Source organism: Sminthopsis crassicaudata, chromosome 2 (genome assembly GCF_048593235.1).
Source record: "Sminthopsis crassicaudata isolate SCR6 chromosome 2, ASM4859323v1, whole genome shotgun sequence".
In the NCBI taxonomy this organism is placed as follows: Eukaryota; Metazoa; Chordata; class Mammalia; order Dasyuromorphia; family Dasyuridae; genus Sminthopsis; species Sminthopsis crassicaudata.
In genome coordinates, this window is record NC_133618.1 from 46,993,500 (window position 1) to 47,009,757 (window position 16,258).

Here is a 16,258-nt window from a genome sequence, read left to right on the forward strand (position 1 = left end):
GGGGGGGGGTTTACATAGGTTATTTCCCCAAAGTCCTAGGGTGGATGGTACTGAAAGGAATAGCTTTTACTTCTCCCGCTGTATTCATTGTGGTGTAAACTTAACACTGGTGCCATTTATTACAGCTTCCAAAATGGTTCTTTCCAAAGGGCAGATTTGCCAAGGGAAACAACAGATGATGCTAAATGGGAAATACAATTTTAAAATATCCGTACTCCTGCCTTTTAATAGGGCTAACTCCTAGTAAAGAGGATCCATTTAAACAGAAAATGGATAAACGACATCAAGTTTTCCAGGCTTTGGATTGCAGACACCTAAACATACAGATCCCAATTATAGTAAAGACCACCGGGATGGCTAAAGGTGTGTCTAACTTGATATGATCAGTTTTCATGTAGCATATCTGAAAACCAAGGGTTATTTAAGGACCAATGTGACTTTCAAGTGCTATACCAAAAACAGGAATATTTTTTTTCAAATACATCTGAGGTTCATCCATTTAAAAATCTGATTTATATTATGAGGTCAGAGGAAAAACCTATTTTTAACTTAAGGCATTTTGTATGGAAAAGGGCTTTGGTTGAATGAAAAGTTTTTTGATAAATTAAAACATTTTCTTCTCTCTTTTCTTAAGTACATTCGATGTTCTGGGACATGTCTCCAGTAATTGCTTTAAAAAAAATAAAAATTAAAGAAAAAAGGATATTTCTCTAAGTTTCCTAATGTCTTCATTTTTATCAATCAGTAAGAAAGCATTTTTTATGCAAATAAGAGCTACTGAAAGAGATGTCTGGGAATTCATGTAACAGCACCTTTGAGAAAAAAGTTGGTGGGTGGAGGGGAAAAAAGGGTAAATCATATTTAATTGGGTCCAATGGGATTAAAATATTCTCTTCTATCTTCCCCCATCTCTTCCATCTTCACAGTTCTTCACTCAAAACCCTTGCTTTGTTTGGTCACATCTTTTTTAGGAGATGAAATTCTACAACCCATCACACTTCAAGCTTTTCTTTCCTTTTTCCAGTGGGAAAGAAAAAAAACTAATTTGTACTATCTTAAGAGATGGAAGGAACCCCAAAAGTCACCTAGTACAGTCCCTCTCCAAGTCCTGAACCCCCTCTCCTAAGACTCCAAAGAGTGATTCTATCACTTCTTCAAGTGTACCTCAGGATGGGAATTCACTTACCTTCCCCCTGAGGCAATTCTGGCAGGTCTTCCCTCTGGCATATTAATGTAATAAGATTTCCTCAAAGTGCTCGGACTATCATCCTTATTTTCCTAGAGCTAAGAGTCTTTCTCAAAGCCCAAATGTCACTTCAGGCCTTTTTGTCAGATTTGCCAGCATACCCAAATTCGTAAAAATGGAAAAAAAAAATGCTTTGGTAAAAAAATCTGAGAAGTTCTTAAAACCTACTGTATATGAGAAGGCATAATTAAGTTGGGCATGAACTAGATTTGTCAACAAATCTGGCTTCTTCTGAAAGCCCCAAAGCACCAAATGCAGTGCTGTGAATTGTAGGCACTTAAATACTCTGCAAATGAATGTCCTTTCTCACTATGGTCTAAGTCATATCTAGTTTTAGCCAATAAATACATTTGGAAACAAGTTGAGTTATGTTTAATATGGTACATTACTGGTCACTATATTCTCTAGACAGCAAGCACTAGATGTTATCTGTAAAAAGGCACATAGAACCATGACATCAAAAGCAGGACAGCTGGAAAATGAGAAAAAAGTACTTTAAGTTCAATCACTGAAGAAGCTCATCATGAGCAGAGTAGGTAACAGTAAGAGATTACCAGACAAAGAAATTAAATTGATTTTAAATTTCACCGATTCTAAAGTAAAAAAAATCTAAAAATATTCTTAAAAGCTAAGATATAAGTAACTACTCTTGATAATTCTAAAGGGTTTCATTTGGATTCAAAAAAATCAGCTTTGAAAGCATAAAATGGGGAAAGTGTGATTGAGAGAAATTTGTTTGAAAAAAGACCTGGGAGGGAAATTTAGTGGACTTTATAGAAGCAGTCCAGTAAGAGTCACTGACATAGGGCAGCCACAATACTAGTGACATGATCTTAGGTTTTGTTGGAGGGGCAGGCCGGCAGACAGACTGAACAAGGGCCAAGTGGTCCCTCCTATATACCCTAGCTCCAGCAGCCCGTACATTGGGGAGGGTGGGGGGACTATTCAGCTGTGAGTGACCCCAATAAAATGGAGAAAACACTGAGGGAAGGGAAGAGGGATGATGATTGGCCTGGAAATTGTGCTGTGAGCTGATCTGTGAAGCTAGAAGTTCAGCCCAGAAAAGAATTGAGGACGTCCATATGTAAAGGACTGCTTTCCTGTAGAAGAGAGACTTGTTTTGTGTGTTTCCAAAAGAGAGAACAAGAAACAGTAAAATCTGCAGAGCCAGGGTTGGGCTTGAAGCGAGAGGATATGGGATGTCCAGCCCTGGAACAGGCTGCCTCAGGAGGCCATGTCTTCTGCCTCGGAGAAAAGTTCTTAAGCAAAGTCGGGATGACCACTTACCCAGTGTGCTTTGGAAAGGATCCTTGGTCAGGTATGGCTAAGGCTGGATGGCAGAGAAACCCTCCAGCTTTGAGATTTTACCAGCTTGAGGTAAGCAACTGAACTCCACTTTCGTGGGAGTGGCTAGTCTAAAATATTCTCTACAAAAAATACATCTCGTAACATTATTGGGACAAGTCACTCAAATTCATGCATCACTTATAAGACACTTTCAGAATCAAGTGGCTAAAGTATAGTATAATCATTTCAAACATGTTTATCAATTAATTCATAAACATTTACCGGGTAAGAGCCCAACAATGTGGATTTTTATGAACTATGTAATTTTAAAAAACATTAGCATCTGAGACCATCCAATGGAAGGTTACCAAGCAAAAGATGACCCTAACTAAAATGAGACATCAAATGATTAATTCTTACACTTCCTCTACCTCGAAGTGGCAGGGGGAGAGAGAGAAAATTACTGAAAAATACTCCAGACTTCATTGATTACATATGAAGTCTTGCCAAAGAGCAATCTGCCTTAGGTCAGTGGATCATATTTACCCTAAAATATAGTTTAAGCAGAGTTTTAAGGTCTAAAGAAGTCCTCATTTTATAGAAAACAGAATTTCTCCAATATAAGCAGCTTCAGAATCAAAATGTTTTGGCATTTAACTTTTCATTTAATAATACAGGATTCAATAGCAACCTTTGGCTTTCCTACTTGACAGAACAATTATAGTTTCATTCAGCATTGGCAACATAAAGTGTACGCTGGACATTTATTTATACTGCTCAGTTTAAATGTTATCTAAAATCAATAGTTTATAGCCACCAAAATTAAGACATTAATATAATTCAGCTTTTGTCAGAGCTAAGATAAAAAAAAGAAAAATCATAGAGAAAGTGCGTAAGTCTACATGTCTTTCCCAGAGCCTAAAGAATGTTTAACCCTTTAAGCAGGTAGGGATTTGAAGATAATTTGCATAGCAGCTTACAAGGTAGTTTGCAGATCAAAGAAAAACCATGAACAGGGACTGTCTCATTTTTAGAAATATACTATTATAACTAACATGCATATAAATTATAACCTAGGTTTTGAAGGTTTTTGAGAAAAAAAAAAATCCAGCAGACCTTTTCTCAAATGTCACATCTCCTTGTCAATGAAAACCATTTATAGCAAAAGCTATTTTTTCTAGGAGAAACATGACCTTATTAATTCTCCACATGGATTCTTAAATTAAAAAAAAAATTTAGCAAAACTTAGGATTTGGCAGCTAAGTACAAATTTAAATTGCAGGTAAGATTTTGCTACCAGGATATACCTTACAGAGATAAGAGATATGAATAGCCAGCAACAGTTTTAACTATTTGCTATTTAAAGGTACAGTTTTTTAAATAGAAATGTAACAAACAGGGAATTCCATAGCTCTACTTTCTGCTTATGCAGTAAGTTTTTGGAATTGTAAAGTTATTGAGTGCAGATAATATAAACGGATAATATGAACCAATAAAATATCCCTTGTTTAAAAAGTGCTCAAAAATGGCTTTTGAAAACTTGAAATGGCCTTTAGAATAATAGTCTGAATATGTGCACATAACCAGCATTTGAGCTCCCATTTCTGGGGTCTACTGGACAGTTACATATAATTACAATTATAATTATTCTAATAAATAACTGCATAAACATACATGAAAGAAAAACACTTATCTATATAATGCTAGATTTTAACATAATTTTCAGGTTGAGTTCTATTTTATGATTTTGGAAGGAAAGGTTTTCCTTTTACATAAAGATAGTTATTCCTACCTTTCAATTTTTTTCTTTATAAGATGCCAGGGTGAGGGGAATGGAATGGAGGAAAAAGAAACAAAAGATTATGAGAGGAAGAGTAGACTCTCTCACCTACTCAATCACATGAATGTGGGGAAGATTGGAAGAAAAATTTGTTGCATAGGAGTATGAACATGAAGTTTATCTGCTGCCCAGTGGTTCCTTTTAAGCTCCACCCATGAAGAGTACCAGGTATTTTCACAAGTCTCATCAAAAATGAGAGGGAAATCAAAAGCCTTCTTTTCAAACAATTTGCCTTATTTGGTGAGCTTAATTAGAAATTAGATATTTGTCCAGGCTGTCTCTTTGTAAAGCATTCCATTTGTGGATTAGGGAATCTCACCATATACTGGTTGCTTGTATTTTGATGTCTCTGAAAGTGTCTCACAGGTACACCCTCAGAGCTTCCCAGAGTGGTTGGCTTGTAGGTGGGGTTCCAATCTGTTCAGTTTTGTTTCTGTTTCAAGGTGCACAGTTTTCATCAAGATCCTTCAGTCTCTAATGCTTTTGTGCCTAAGCAGTCCAAATTGGGAAATGAATTCCACAATCTGATCTCAGCTTAGCAAAGGACGGACAAGGAATGGCTTTTCTTATTCTCGTTTACATTTTACCCTGTACAGAATCTTCTTGTGAAGAAGGATGAATAAAGTGGTTTCCAGACGTTCCCATGATTATTTTTCTTGTTGGCTCAGGCTTTAAAAACAAAAACAACAACACACACACACACACACACACACACACACACACACACACACACACACACACACACACCCACCCCCCACCCCACCCCCAAGAATACATAAAAATATCCACAGCAAAGAAGGAATCTAAGGACTTTGTTGGGGAAATTTCAATCTGCAGTTAAGCTTCTTTTCACCTTGGAAAACAGGGGTCCAATGAAATGACATTTGGATTGTGCAGAGAAGTGATGACTCCACGTTGCTAGATGTGACAGTATTCTACTTTAAAGTATGACCTGAGCTTCAAGTCACTCTTGGGTCTTGTTGGCTGCTCTATCCTCATGCCACCAAGATTTTTAGTATTCAAATTAAATTTGAGATGGAAAAAGATCTTTTAAAAGATCAATTAAACCTATAAGTTTTAAGATGAGCCTGTGGATTCTGAAAATGAAAAATTCTTTCTCTCTATTTTTCCTTTAGATCTGTGTCTCTGTGGTACAAGTAGGGAGAACAACTTGGGTTTAGCCTTCAGAAATTACATGGATCTTCACCAAGAAAACAAGGGCATCTCCCCAGTCCCTGTCACGTCAGAATTGTGCAGGAGCAGAGCCAGCTCACAGACAGGGGTGGGGTAGTGGTCTAGGGAAGGAGCCGGCCTGTACATGCCTTGCACATGTGCCCACCTTCTTATCCTTTTCAATAAAGCGCACTACTGGGATCCTTCATGGAATGCTCTCTTACACTTCCCAGATGAAAGGAGCAAACCTTTCAATGAGAACCTGCTGGCCTGGATTGCCCTTTCTGAAGGAATCAGTGAATTTCGCTGTCAGTCTGAGTCAAAGCCCAAACTTGTTGTGAGCCTCTGCCGGTGCTTTCCTTTCACATTCAGGATGACTGTTATAACTCATATGACATTCGTATTCTGTTTTAAACCATTTTTCATAAATGTAGTCCTATTAGGATTAGGACAAGAGAAGGATTTACAATGCCATAAGCCCAACAAACTGGTTTGTTCCATTTCTTTGGAGTAATGTCAAGAATACTTTAAAGAACGCTAAAGGGCTATTCTAGAGCCTCACTGCATCTGCCAGGCTAGGAGGCAACACTAGGTCTTGACATTGCTTGGGATGAATAATTTTTTTTCCATTATCACTTTGCAGGGGATAAATCAGCCCATATATTGCAGAGCCTGAAGTGGGATCAGATGGGCCCATGAGATTGCTGATAGCATTTGTGCAAATGGGCTGATGGTTCCTCCAAAGTTCAATCATGAAATAGAATGGCAACTTTTCCAAGTTTGTCTTCACAATAGGAGCTTGCCAGCTGCCAAAAATGCAGCTCACCTTCACAAACCATTTTTAAAAATCCTTAATGGAGATTGTGATACTGAACTACATCTGACCCATCTTGACCAAAGGCACATTTGGTAAGCCATTAAAAAATGGCTCTGTATAAATTAAAGATTTTCTTTTAAAATTAGTCTCATGCCATAAAACCCTCTGGTTCCTTCCAAAAATAACAATTGGGGGAGGGGCAGAACCCAAAACTGAAATGGATAGATATTTCCTTGTAATACCCTGATCTCCATATTCTTTCTGCTAGGTGCTGGTTAAAAACATATGGTGAACTAAATCGACATTTCACAGGTTTGATGCTATAAAATAAACACTTTTAAATGATAAAACTCGGTAAATTGGATGATGGCAATGGTGGGGATGTAGCAATAGCATCATGACAAAGAGAAGGACACCTGAGGAGCCTGCAGCTGTGGCTTCACATGACAGAAGGGGATGGCAAACTCCTGCCAAAACCTGGAAGTTCCTGAAATGGCTGCAGAGTCACCAGCCCATTTGCAAGGAAAGGATGGGCAGAATTGTCTCGCACAGATGCTGGGTGCTAGGCTAAGCCCAGGGGACTTGGGAACAAGGGGAATGTCTCTCCACTATTTGCTCCTATTTGGAAAGTGGAATCACGATCCCACCTCATCAAGTGAGAGATACAAACACAAACAAATGATGAAGACGGAATATACAGAAAGAGCTCCTCATTCTACAGTCATGGAAGTCGTGTCTCCCTCTCCCCAATAAGATGGGACTTCAAGGAGAACACGGCAGCTCGTCACCATGGATGTTCTTGGAACAATTCTGGGTTAGCAGTGATTGCAGGTCCTTGTCAAGGCACTGATGCTGGAGGAGAGAGCAAAAGAAGCAGCTTTCTTTTGTGCTTAATTATTTTCTTCTGAGGTGGGCGTGTTCCTGGCCTTAGGCTCACACCAGCAGGCCCATGCGGGTGACTTTGGCTGACAAGAAGGTGTGCAGCACAAAAACAATCGGCTTGGGACAGGAGTGGAGGTCCAGGGTCTGTGGGGAGAGCACAAGAGTCAGTCAGTCCTCTTAGAGGAGAGGGTGGGACACAAACTATCTACAGTCGGCCCTAGTACGGCCCTCCTTATCTCCACTGGCTACTCAAGGGCCTCAGTCTCAAAACCTCCTCTGGTATTCTGTCCAAAGGCCCTTTTACTCTCCTACCAGCTGCCTTGAACTCTTATTTATACATGCATGTGTGCAAAATATTTTCGCAACACTCAAGGAGTGCACCCTTTCTCGTTGTTCTGTTCTTAGCACCTACCACAATATCTCGTTTAACAAATATTTGCTGAATGCTTTTTAGCTGATATGGAATTGTACCCAGATAAGGATGAGTCCAGTGATGGAGTTAGCCAATATTTGTTTTTATCCCAGTAAGATTTCTATTTCCTTTTGAGTTGGGGGGCAAATGGGAGAAAGATGACTTTTATATTACAAACAAGTAAAGAATATTCTGAATTATCTGAAATTACTATGGTGTTACATTTACTTTACTTAAGAACCACTCTAAACCTAAACAAACCAGGTTTGGAGATAGACATGTACAAAAATATTTACAGCAGTTCTTTTCATTGTAATTAACACTGGAAACTAAGCATGTGCCCCCTGATGAGGAATGTCTAAACAAATCATGGTATATAAATACAACAGAATATTTTTGAGTGAGAAGAAATGGTGAAAAGTACAGTTTTATTGGAAATGGGAACAATTGCTCTGAATTGATACAGACTTCAGTGAGCAGAAGGAGAATGATTACTCCAGTTACGTCCCCCCTCTCCCCACCTATCTTCTCAAGCAGCTTGCACTCTCTACATTCTCTTCCCTCTCCTTCTTCCTATCCCTACTTCCTTTCCCGTTGCATTCCAACATGCCCAAGTTTTCAGAAACCACCACACTCTATCATCCTTTCTGTCTCCCCTTCCAGATCTCTCCTCCCTTCCTTGGCCAAACTCCTTAAAGGAGCCTTCTCCATCGCCGAGTCTGACGGCCTCTTCCCAGGATCCATCCTTCCTACATGCCCTCCGGTGCCTTTGCTGACATCACGCCCTCCAGCACCAAAGAGGGGGTCCTCTAGATTCTGTCTCTGGTGCCCTTGTCCATGGAGTCTGTCCCACACAGGTCCTGAGCACCTGACCACATCACCAGCTGCCCATCTGACATTACCAAATGGGTGTCCCGCACTAGATCCAAAACAGAACTTCTCTTTCCCCTCCTCTTCCTCCTCCAAACTCTCCTAACTTTTTTGTCCCAGGCCTCGCCATCTGCCCAATCACCCAATCTATAATTTTCCTTTCCCCTCACCCCCCATATCCAGTCAGTTGCCAGATCTAGTGGGATCTGCCTCCACAGCGTTCTTTCATCTCAGCCCTTCTTTCCATTCAATGGCTGCCCCCTTCGTTCAAGCCCTCTCGCTGAAAGCATTGCAACTTTCCCAATTAGTCTCCCTGCCTCAAGACTCCTACCACTACAATTCATACTATACAATGGGATTTTCCTAAACCCAAACCAACCATGTCACTTCCCTAACCAGTGAATTCCAGTAGCTTCTTAGAAACTCTAGACTAGAATGTTCATTTCTCTTGTGTAGCTTTCACAACTTGATCTCAGTAAGGAATTCATTATAGAGGAATTGTAGTATAATGGATGGAGTTGGGCTTTGGGGCCTGCAAGACCTGAGCTAAAGGCCCACCTATTACATGGACTGGCTTTGAGACCCATGGCAACTAACGCACTTTAGCTCTCCTCAATAGTAGAAGTGGCAGGGAAATGTTGGCCCATATTGATTGAGGGAGCTCTTCATCTGGGAGTTCCCTCTAACAATAAAGTCACAAATCCAGTTCCCAGCTTAGCTTTTCCCTGAATTCAAGGGCTCGCTGCTTTTACTTGGAGCCTGAAGAGAACTTTGGTATGAAGAACCAACCAACTGCCTGTGAGAGCAAAAGGGTGCACTGGCTTCCAGAGAGCATTTTTCTCCATCTATCTCCAGAGCCTTCCACCTACCTGTTTCATGTCTCCAAGGAAAAATGTCTCTTCTACAAACAGAAGGCAAATGTGTCATGCTGTGTGGGCACAGCCCTCGGACTATTTCCATTCAAAGCAAAGTTCCCTTGGCAACAAAATTACTAAATCTCAGCTGCCCCCCTCTTAACAGATTGTCAGTATTAGCACTGGCTATAGTTCTATTTAATTTTTTTTTTTAAAGGGCTACTAGCATCAGCAATGGAAGAAACTTTTGTCAAAGACATCTTTCTTTTTACTTTTTTAAAGTAAAATTTATTTTAACTTTCATTAACAATCAAATGTATTCAAATATATGGATAATAACATGATAAAAATAGATAGGTAAGCTAAAATGGTAATTTAAATTTTATTGAGGGTTTTTGTGTGGGTTTAAGCTTACCTGCCAGAGATGGAAAGGCTCACTGAAGCTAAAATGGCCAATTGTGATTATATAAACAAAAAACAAATGTAGCTAAAATTAGAAAAAAAACAGCAAATTGGGAGAGGGAGGAATCTTTGCAGCCAAGTTTCTCTGAAAAAGGTCTCTTTTTCAAAATACACAAGGAATTAATATAAAAAGCCATTCCCCAATAGATATAGTCGAGATATGAATAGATAGTTCTAAAGGAAGCCATCTAAATATAAACAGCTTTGTTGAGAAAACAAACAAAAAAACCCCCAAAAAACAAAAAAACAACAAAAAAACCTCCAAATAATTAACACAGAAATAAGAATTAAAGCAACTTTGAGGTTACAGTTTTATACCAAGTAGATTAGCAAAAATAATAAAAATGAAAATGACAAAGGGTGACTCAGAGAAAATGGGCACACTTGCTATGAACATACAGTATATCTGGTCCACCCATTCTACAAAGCAATTTGGATTGATGCCCCGAAAGTTATTAAACTTATGAATGTTCTCTTTGGCCCAGGAATCCCACAACCACTGCATCTTCACTCCAAAGACAAAAGAAAGAATAAAACAATCTATCTATTAAAAAATACTTGTAAAAAGCTCTCTTTGTGATAGCCTCAAATCAGAAGCTAAGGGAATGTACCTTCTATTAAAAAACGGCTAAAGAAATTATGTATATGATTGTAACCGAATTTTACTATACCCTAAGAAATGATAAAACTGATAGCTCCCGAGAAAAGTAGGAGGCCCAATGAACTACTGCAGAGTGAAGTGATCAAAACTAGGAGAGCAATTTATACAATGAAAAGTGCTTTGGGGAATCAATTCACCAATAAACTGTGAGCCCAGAGGAAGATGAAACACTTGCCTCCTGCTGGTGAAGCTCAGGGTATCCCATTCTGTTCCTACAGTATCATGGTTAGCTCAGTCATTTTCCAAAGGATAAAAGCCCACTTTGTTATCAATGTTTGGATATTGCACAAAGAGCTGCTGTGAAAGGCATCCTCTCTTTGTCTGCCTTGGAGTGTCTGCCCAGTAATAAAATGACGGATCAGAGGGGGTAGACAGGTAAATGATTCGTCTTACACTTTGTCTTGTTTTCTGGAGCACCAGACCAACGTACAGCTCTAACAGTCTCAACATAAGGATGTCTGTCTGCACACAAACCATTCCATGCTGACTTTTCATGTATTTTACCACTTTGCCATTTTCAAGTACCTGAATTGCTTCCATTTATTTTAGTAACCTGAAGCAGTTTTCCATGTGGTCATTGAAAACTGTTCTTATTCTTTGATCACTTACCCATCAGAGAAATAAATGTAACATGTATAAATGCTGATTAATGAACTGGTTAAGGCATAGCTATGGTCTTAACTATCCGCGTCACTTCCCTGTAAAGCCTGGACAGATATTGGATGTGAAGATTCTGCCACCCCCCCTTCCCCCAAACTTGACAGGCTCTTTTCTTATTTTAGATGAACTGATTTTGTTTTTTGCAAAAGCTACTGAATTTTATGCAATTAAAACTACCTATTCTAACTTTCATGATCCCTAGCATAAGGAATTTCCTCTTTTTTCAGAGCTGAGAAAGCATTTTTTTTTTGAAGTATTGTGACCAATGTAATCTATCAAGGTGGTAAAAACACCTACAGTTTACTGTACCATATGGTTTAATTTGTTTGTTTAAACCCAGTTTCTCACAGGATTGTCCATTTCCCCAGCTATTCTTATTAAATAAGGAATGCTCTCATTCTCCCCGCCCTCTCTACCCCCAGAATTTGTATTCTTGAAGTCTTCAGGAGCACCTTGGTTTTGCTTACCTGTTTTCTTCCTCCGAGCTAATTTTTTTTTCCTATTGTTTTGTTTTCAGTCCTGTCTGATTCTTCATGATCCAAATGGATTTTTTTTTTGGGGGGGGGCAAAGATACTGGCATGGTTTGCCAAGGATCACACAACTATTAAATATCTGAGGCCAGATTTGAACTCAGGGAGATAAAGTCTTCTCTGACTATAGACCTGGCAGTTTATCCATTGCACTACTGAGCTGCCCATTTTTAAATTAACTCAGGACAAAATAGTTTTTCTGTTAGTACTTCATAGTCTAATGCTATGCTCACTTCATTATATCCTATCTCCATTATTTTCTTTAAAAAAAAAAATAATAATTTTCCCCATCCTGCTTACCAGTTCTCCCTCAGGACCACCAAAATCCAAGTACAGAGTTCTGATACCATCATCAGCAGACATTTTTAACTTTTCAAAGGGGTATCGATATAATATACTGCCAGGACCGCCTCCTTCTCTAGAAATCGTAAACCCATTCTCATAATGCACTGTCAGTCTTACTTCTTGGCCATTCATTATGCAACCTGTGTGACAAAAAAGAACAGAAGCACTATTAGGAGGGTTTATACTTCGCACTACCAAATGCTGGAGAATTCTTTTTATTTGGAATGAAAAAAGGCAACATATTCTCAAACCTACATAAGTTATTGCCTGTTTGAGATATCCCAATTGAGGTTTCAGTTTGATTATTAAATTCTCTATTGATGAAGAAAAGAGCTGCCATGTTCTCTTTTGAAATAGCTCAAATTTATTAGACATCAAACAGTTAACAGTCCCTTGCCAGAAGGTGATATTCTAACTTAAGAATATATATATATATATATATATGTATGTATGTATATGTATATATATGTTATGGCTGAGACTGCTATGGACATATATATATATATATATATATATATATATATATATATATATATATATGACTGCTATGGACATTAAGACGATTAAGGAGAAGAGGAGAGTTGGAAACTGGTTTACTAAGGGATCAAGATGGGAAAGGGGGAGAGAATGAGAACAGAGGTGCTGAGGTGGGAGGCCATGTGTGGATGGAGAAGAGGATTTAAGGTTCCAAGGAAGAGGGGGGATGCCGATAGTGCACTTGTGGGTCTCTCTGTAGAGCTGGGATGGAGCTGGGGTCATAAGAGACGAGGAAGCTGAAGAACTGGAGGTTGGAGTGCTAAAGCGAGTAATGAGATGTGTATATGTGTGTGTGTGTGTGTGTGTGTGTGTGTGTGTGTGTGTGTACGTACATATATATGTATACACACACTATACATATACACATAAGGACAGGAGTTTGAGGGAAAGCAAGTCTACAAGGCAGGGCCTGGACTCCCTGAGGGAGGGAAGGGAACGTCCTGAAGGTCTGGAAGCATTGGTCTGCATGTGGAGAAAGGCAGAAGAACAGGGGCCGTCATTCTAGGAAGGGGAAAGAGAGGCGGATGGCTATGGCAGCAGCAGTAATGAGCAGGATTTGCAAAGGAAATAGAAGGAGGCTGGTCTGGATGGAACTGGGGTTTGAGTCAGAGCAAAATAAGAGAATCTGCCCAAGGTGGCTAGCAAAAGGGAATAGTTGACAAAATCCACACCATCCTTTTAACTAATTGATACAAACCAAAAGACAAATGAGACCCCTCCAAGAGAGGGTGACAAAATCTTTCACAAAGTAACAAATCTTAAGGACAGCTTTTATCAAACAAGTGTGGATGTGTGCTTGGATCTCACGTGTGATTTTGTTGCATGGATACTCGACTCCTCCAAATTTATCTCTCAGCCTCCAGTCACATTGCCAGAACTCAACAAGGGTGAGAGTGGAATTCACATCATCTCAGATGTGAGTCCAGATGTCCATTCACCATGGCTGATGGAAAGCTTCCTTAGAATCGTTTGTTCAACCATAACCGCAAGATTGTAGATTATTTGTACCACCTGAGCTATGTAAAAAGGCTAAAACTCTATAAATATATGGCTATAGCCCAATCTGTGTAAATTTTCCTCAAGGGTAAATTCTAAGCAAGTTAAAGAGAGAAATACAACTTCTTTTCTTCTTCTTTTTTTTTTTTGAAAAACTGCTGTGGTGGACTTGCTTCTTCTCAATAATGCAATGATCCATGACAATTCCAATAGACTTGGAATGGAAAATGCCATCCATATCCAGAGAGGGAATTTTGGAGACTGAATATAGATTGAAGTATTGTATTTTCATCTTTTTTTGTTTTTTCTTTCTTGTGGTTTTTTTTTCCTTTGTGATCTGATTTTTCTTCCACAGCATGGCAATGTTTGTTAACTTCTATCAGATTGCTTGTTGTCCTTGGGTGAAGAAAGGGAAGGAAGGGAAGAAAAATTTGGAACACAAAGTCTTATAAAAATGGATGTTGGAAACTATCTTTATATGTATTTGGGAAAACAGAATACTATTGAGGAAAAAAATGAAATGAAACTTTTCACTTGCAGAATATAAAACAGACAAAAAATTTGCTTAATGATTTTTAGGTACTGGTCACAACTATAGCTTTAAAAACGTCATTTTATGCTTTACATTCATGTAGCAATTTGTTCAGCAGTTTCCCATTTTTTGAGTATGACTTTTTTTTAGTTCTTTACTATTATACAGAAAAAATGCTGCTATAAATATCTGAAGGTATTTTGGGACTTTTTTTTTTTTTTTTTTTTTTTAAAATCACTGACATCCTTTGGGTATTTATCTAGCAATGGCATTTTAGCCACCTTTTTTTTTGTTGTTGCATAATTGTAAATTGCTTTCTAAAATGATTTTAATAATTCACAGCTCTAACAACAGTACATTAATATCCCACACTCTTTGGCATTGATAATTTTATCTCTTAAAAAGTGATGTAATATGTGGGGTTTGACAGCCATGAATTTCTTAACCTTTCCTAAAGAAGAAAGAGAAGGAATGCTGTATGAAGATATATTCTGATAGAAGTGGATATCTTCAACATAAAGAAGATCCAACTCACTTCCAGTTGATCAACGATGGACAGAAATAACTACACCCAGAGAAGGAACACTGGGAAGTGAATGTAAATTGTTAGCACTACTGTCTATCTACCCAGATTACTTATACCTTCGGAATCTAATACTTAACGTGCAACAAGAAAATGGTATTTACACACATATATTGTATCTAGGTTTTATTGTAACACATGTAAAATGTATGGGATTGCCTGTCATCGGAGGGAGGGAATGGAGGGGGGGGATAATTTGGAAAAATGAATACAAGGGATAAAATTATAAAAAAAAAATTACTCATGCATATATACTGTGAAAAAAAATTCTAAATAAAAAAAAAAAAAAGAAGAAGAAAGAGAAGGGAAAGTATTTCACCAAATTTTTCAGAGCCAAGTTTTAGGGGGTTTTTGGTAGTTATTTACTTTTCCATTGTTGATATATCATATTACTACTTAGTATATGTGAATATCAGTTCATATAAGTCAGTTCATCATATTGTATTCTTTCTGTTAGGTAATATTCCATTAAGTTCATGTACCACATTACCCATTACCCAAATGATGGGCACATTTTTTTTAATAGCACAAAAATTTTTTAAAATATTTTGATGTATATGACACCTTTTTGTCAATGACCTCTTTGGGGTATATAGCTGACAGAGGAATCTCTGGGTAAAAAGTCACTTTCTTTGTCTAATTTCAAATTGTTTTCCAGAATAGTTGGACCATAACTCAACCAACATGTACTTATCCTTCCACAACCTTTCTAATATGGACTATTCCTATCTTTTGACATCTTTGCCAATTTGCTGGATATGAACCAAAAACATCCAAGTCATATATTGACTGCTTTAATCGTATTTTTCTTATTGTTTAAAGTGATTTGGAACACTTTTTCAAATGTCAAATGTGTTGACATTTTTTATTTTTACATTAAAAAATGTCATTACTTTGATCTCATCATCTGTAAAGAAACACTGTTATAAAGGAGATAGAGCTAGGCCAGGAGTCAGGGAGGTGAAGGTTCAGATGTCACCTCTGACATCGGCTTGTGACCTACTGCCCACCACAAGTGGTTCCTTAGACAGGTGAACTCTACCATGGTACGGAAAGTTCCACAGCAGTGAAATATTGGAATGGTGCCTGTAATCTCTTCAGAGTTCTGAGGCTTTCAAAGGACTTTGATATGTACTCTCTCATTCTTGAAAAGAGTCGTAACAGAAGCAGGACAGATATAGCCTCCAAGGGACAGATAAAGAAATTTAGGCTCAAAAAACTTAAACTTCCAACAATCATATAGCTGGTGAACTACAATGCTGGCGAGAGAGTTCTTTGGATTCCAAGCTGGGGAGGGATCCTTTGCACTGCGCTGCTTGGCTTGTTTCTCCAGATCTACACACACACACACACATTACAGGTATGTGTTCGGTGTGTGTATGATTGTGTGCAACTGTGTAACTGCATGTGCTTGACTATGTGGTGTGAACATGTGCTTGGGTTGCATGTGTATGTAATCGTGTGCACATGTGTGTGTATGTATATTGTATAATTGAGAGTCTCAGCTTGCTAACATTATGTCTAACACAATATCTAGCATAAGAGGAGTATAAAATAAGTCCTTATTGAA

General features: G+C 38.3%; 1 protein-coding gene across 1 annotated transcript in view; it reads right to left on the bottom strand.

Moving 5' to 3' along the window:
- Nucleotides 1-6,676: 6,676 nt before the first annotated feature.
- Nucleotides 6,677-16,258, bottom strand: part of SNTB2 (syntrophin beta 2) — a 101,587-nt gene continuing 92,005 nt past the window's right edge. Inside the window, exons 6-7 of the mRNA XM_074286114.1 lie at nucleotides 11,996-12,180; nucleotides 6,677-7,389 (exon numbers count right to left, since the gene is read on the bottom strand). Of these exons, the coding sequence (XP_074142215.1) occupies nucleotides 7,297-7,389; nucleotides 11,996-12,180 (278 nt within the window). The 3' untranslated portion in view covers nucleotides 6,677-7,296. The remainder of the gene's footprint in view (nucleotides 7,390-11,995; nucleotides 12,181-16,258) is intronic.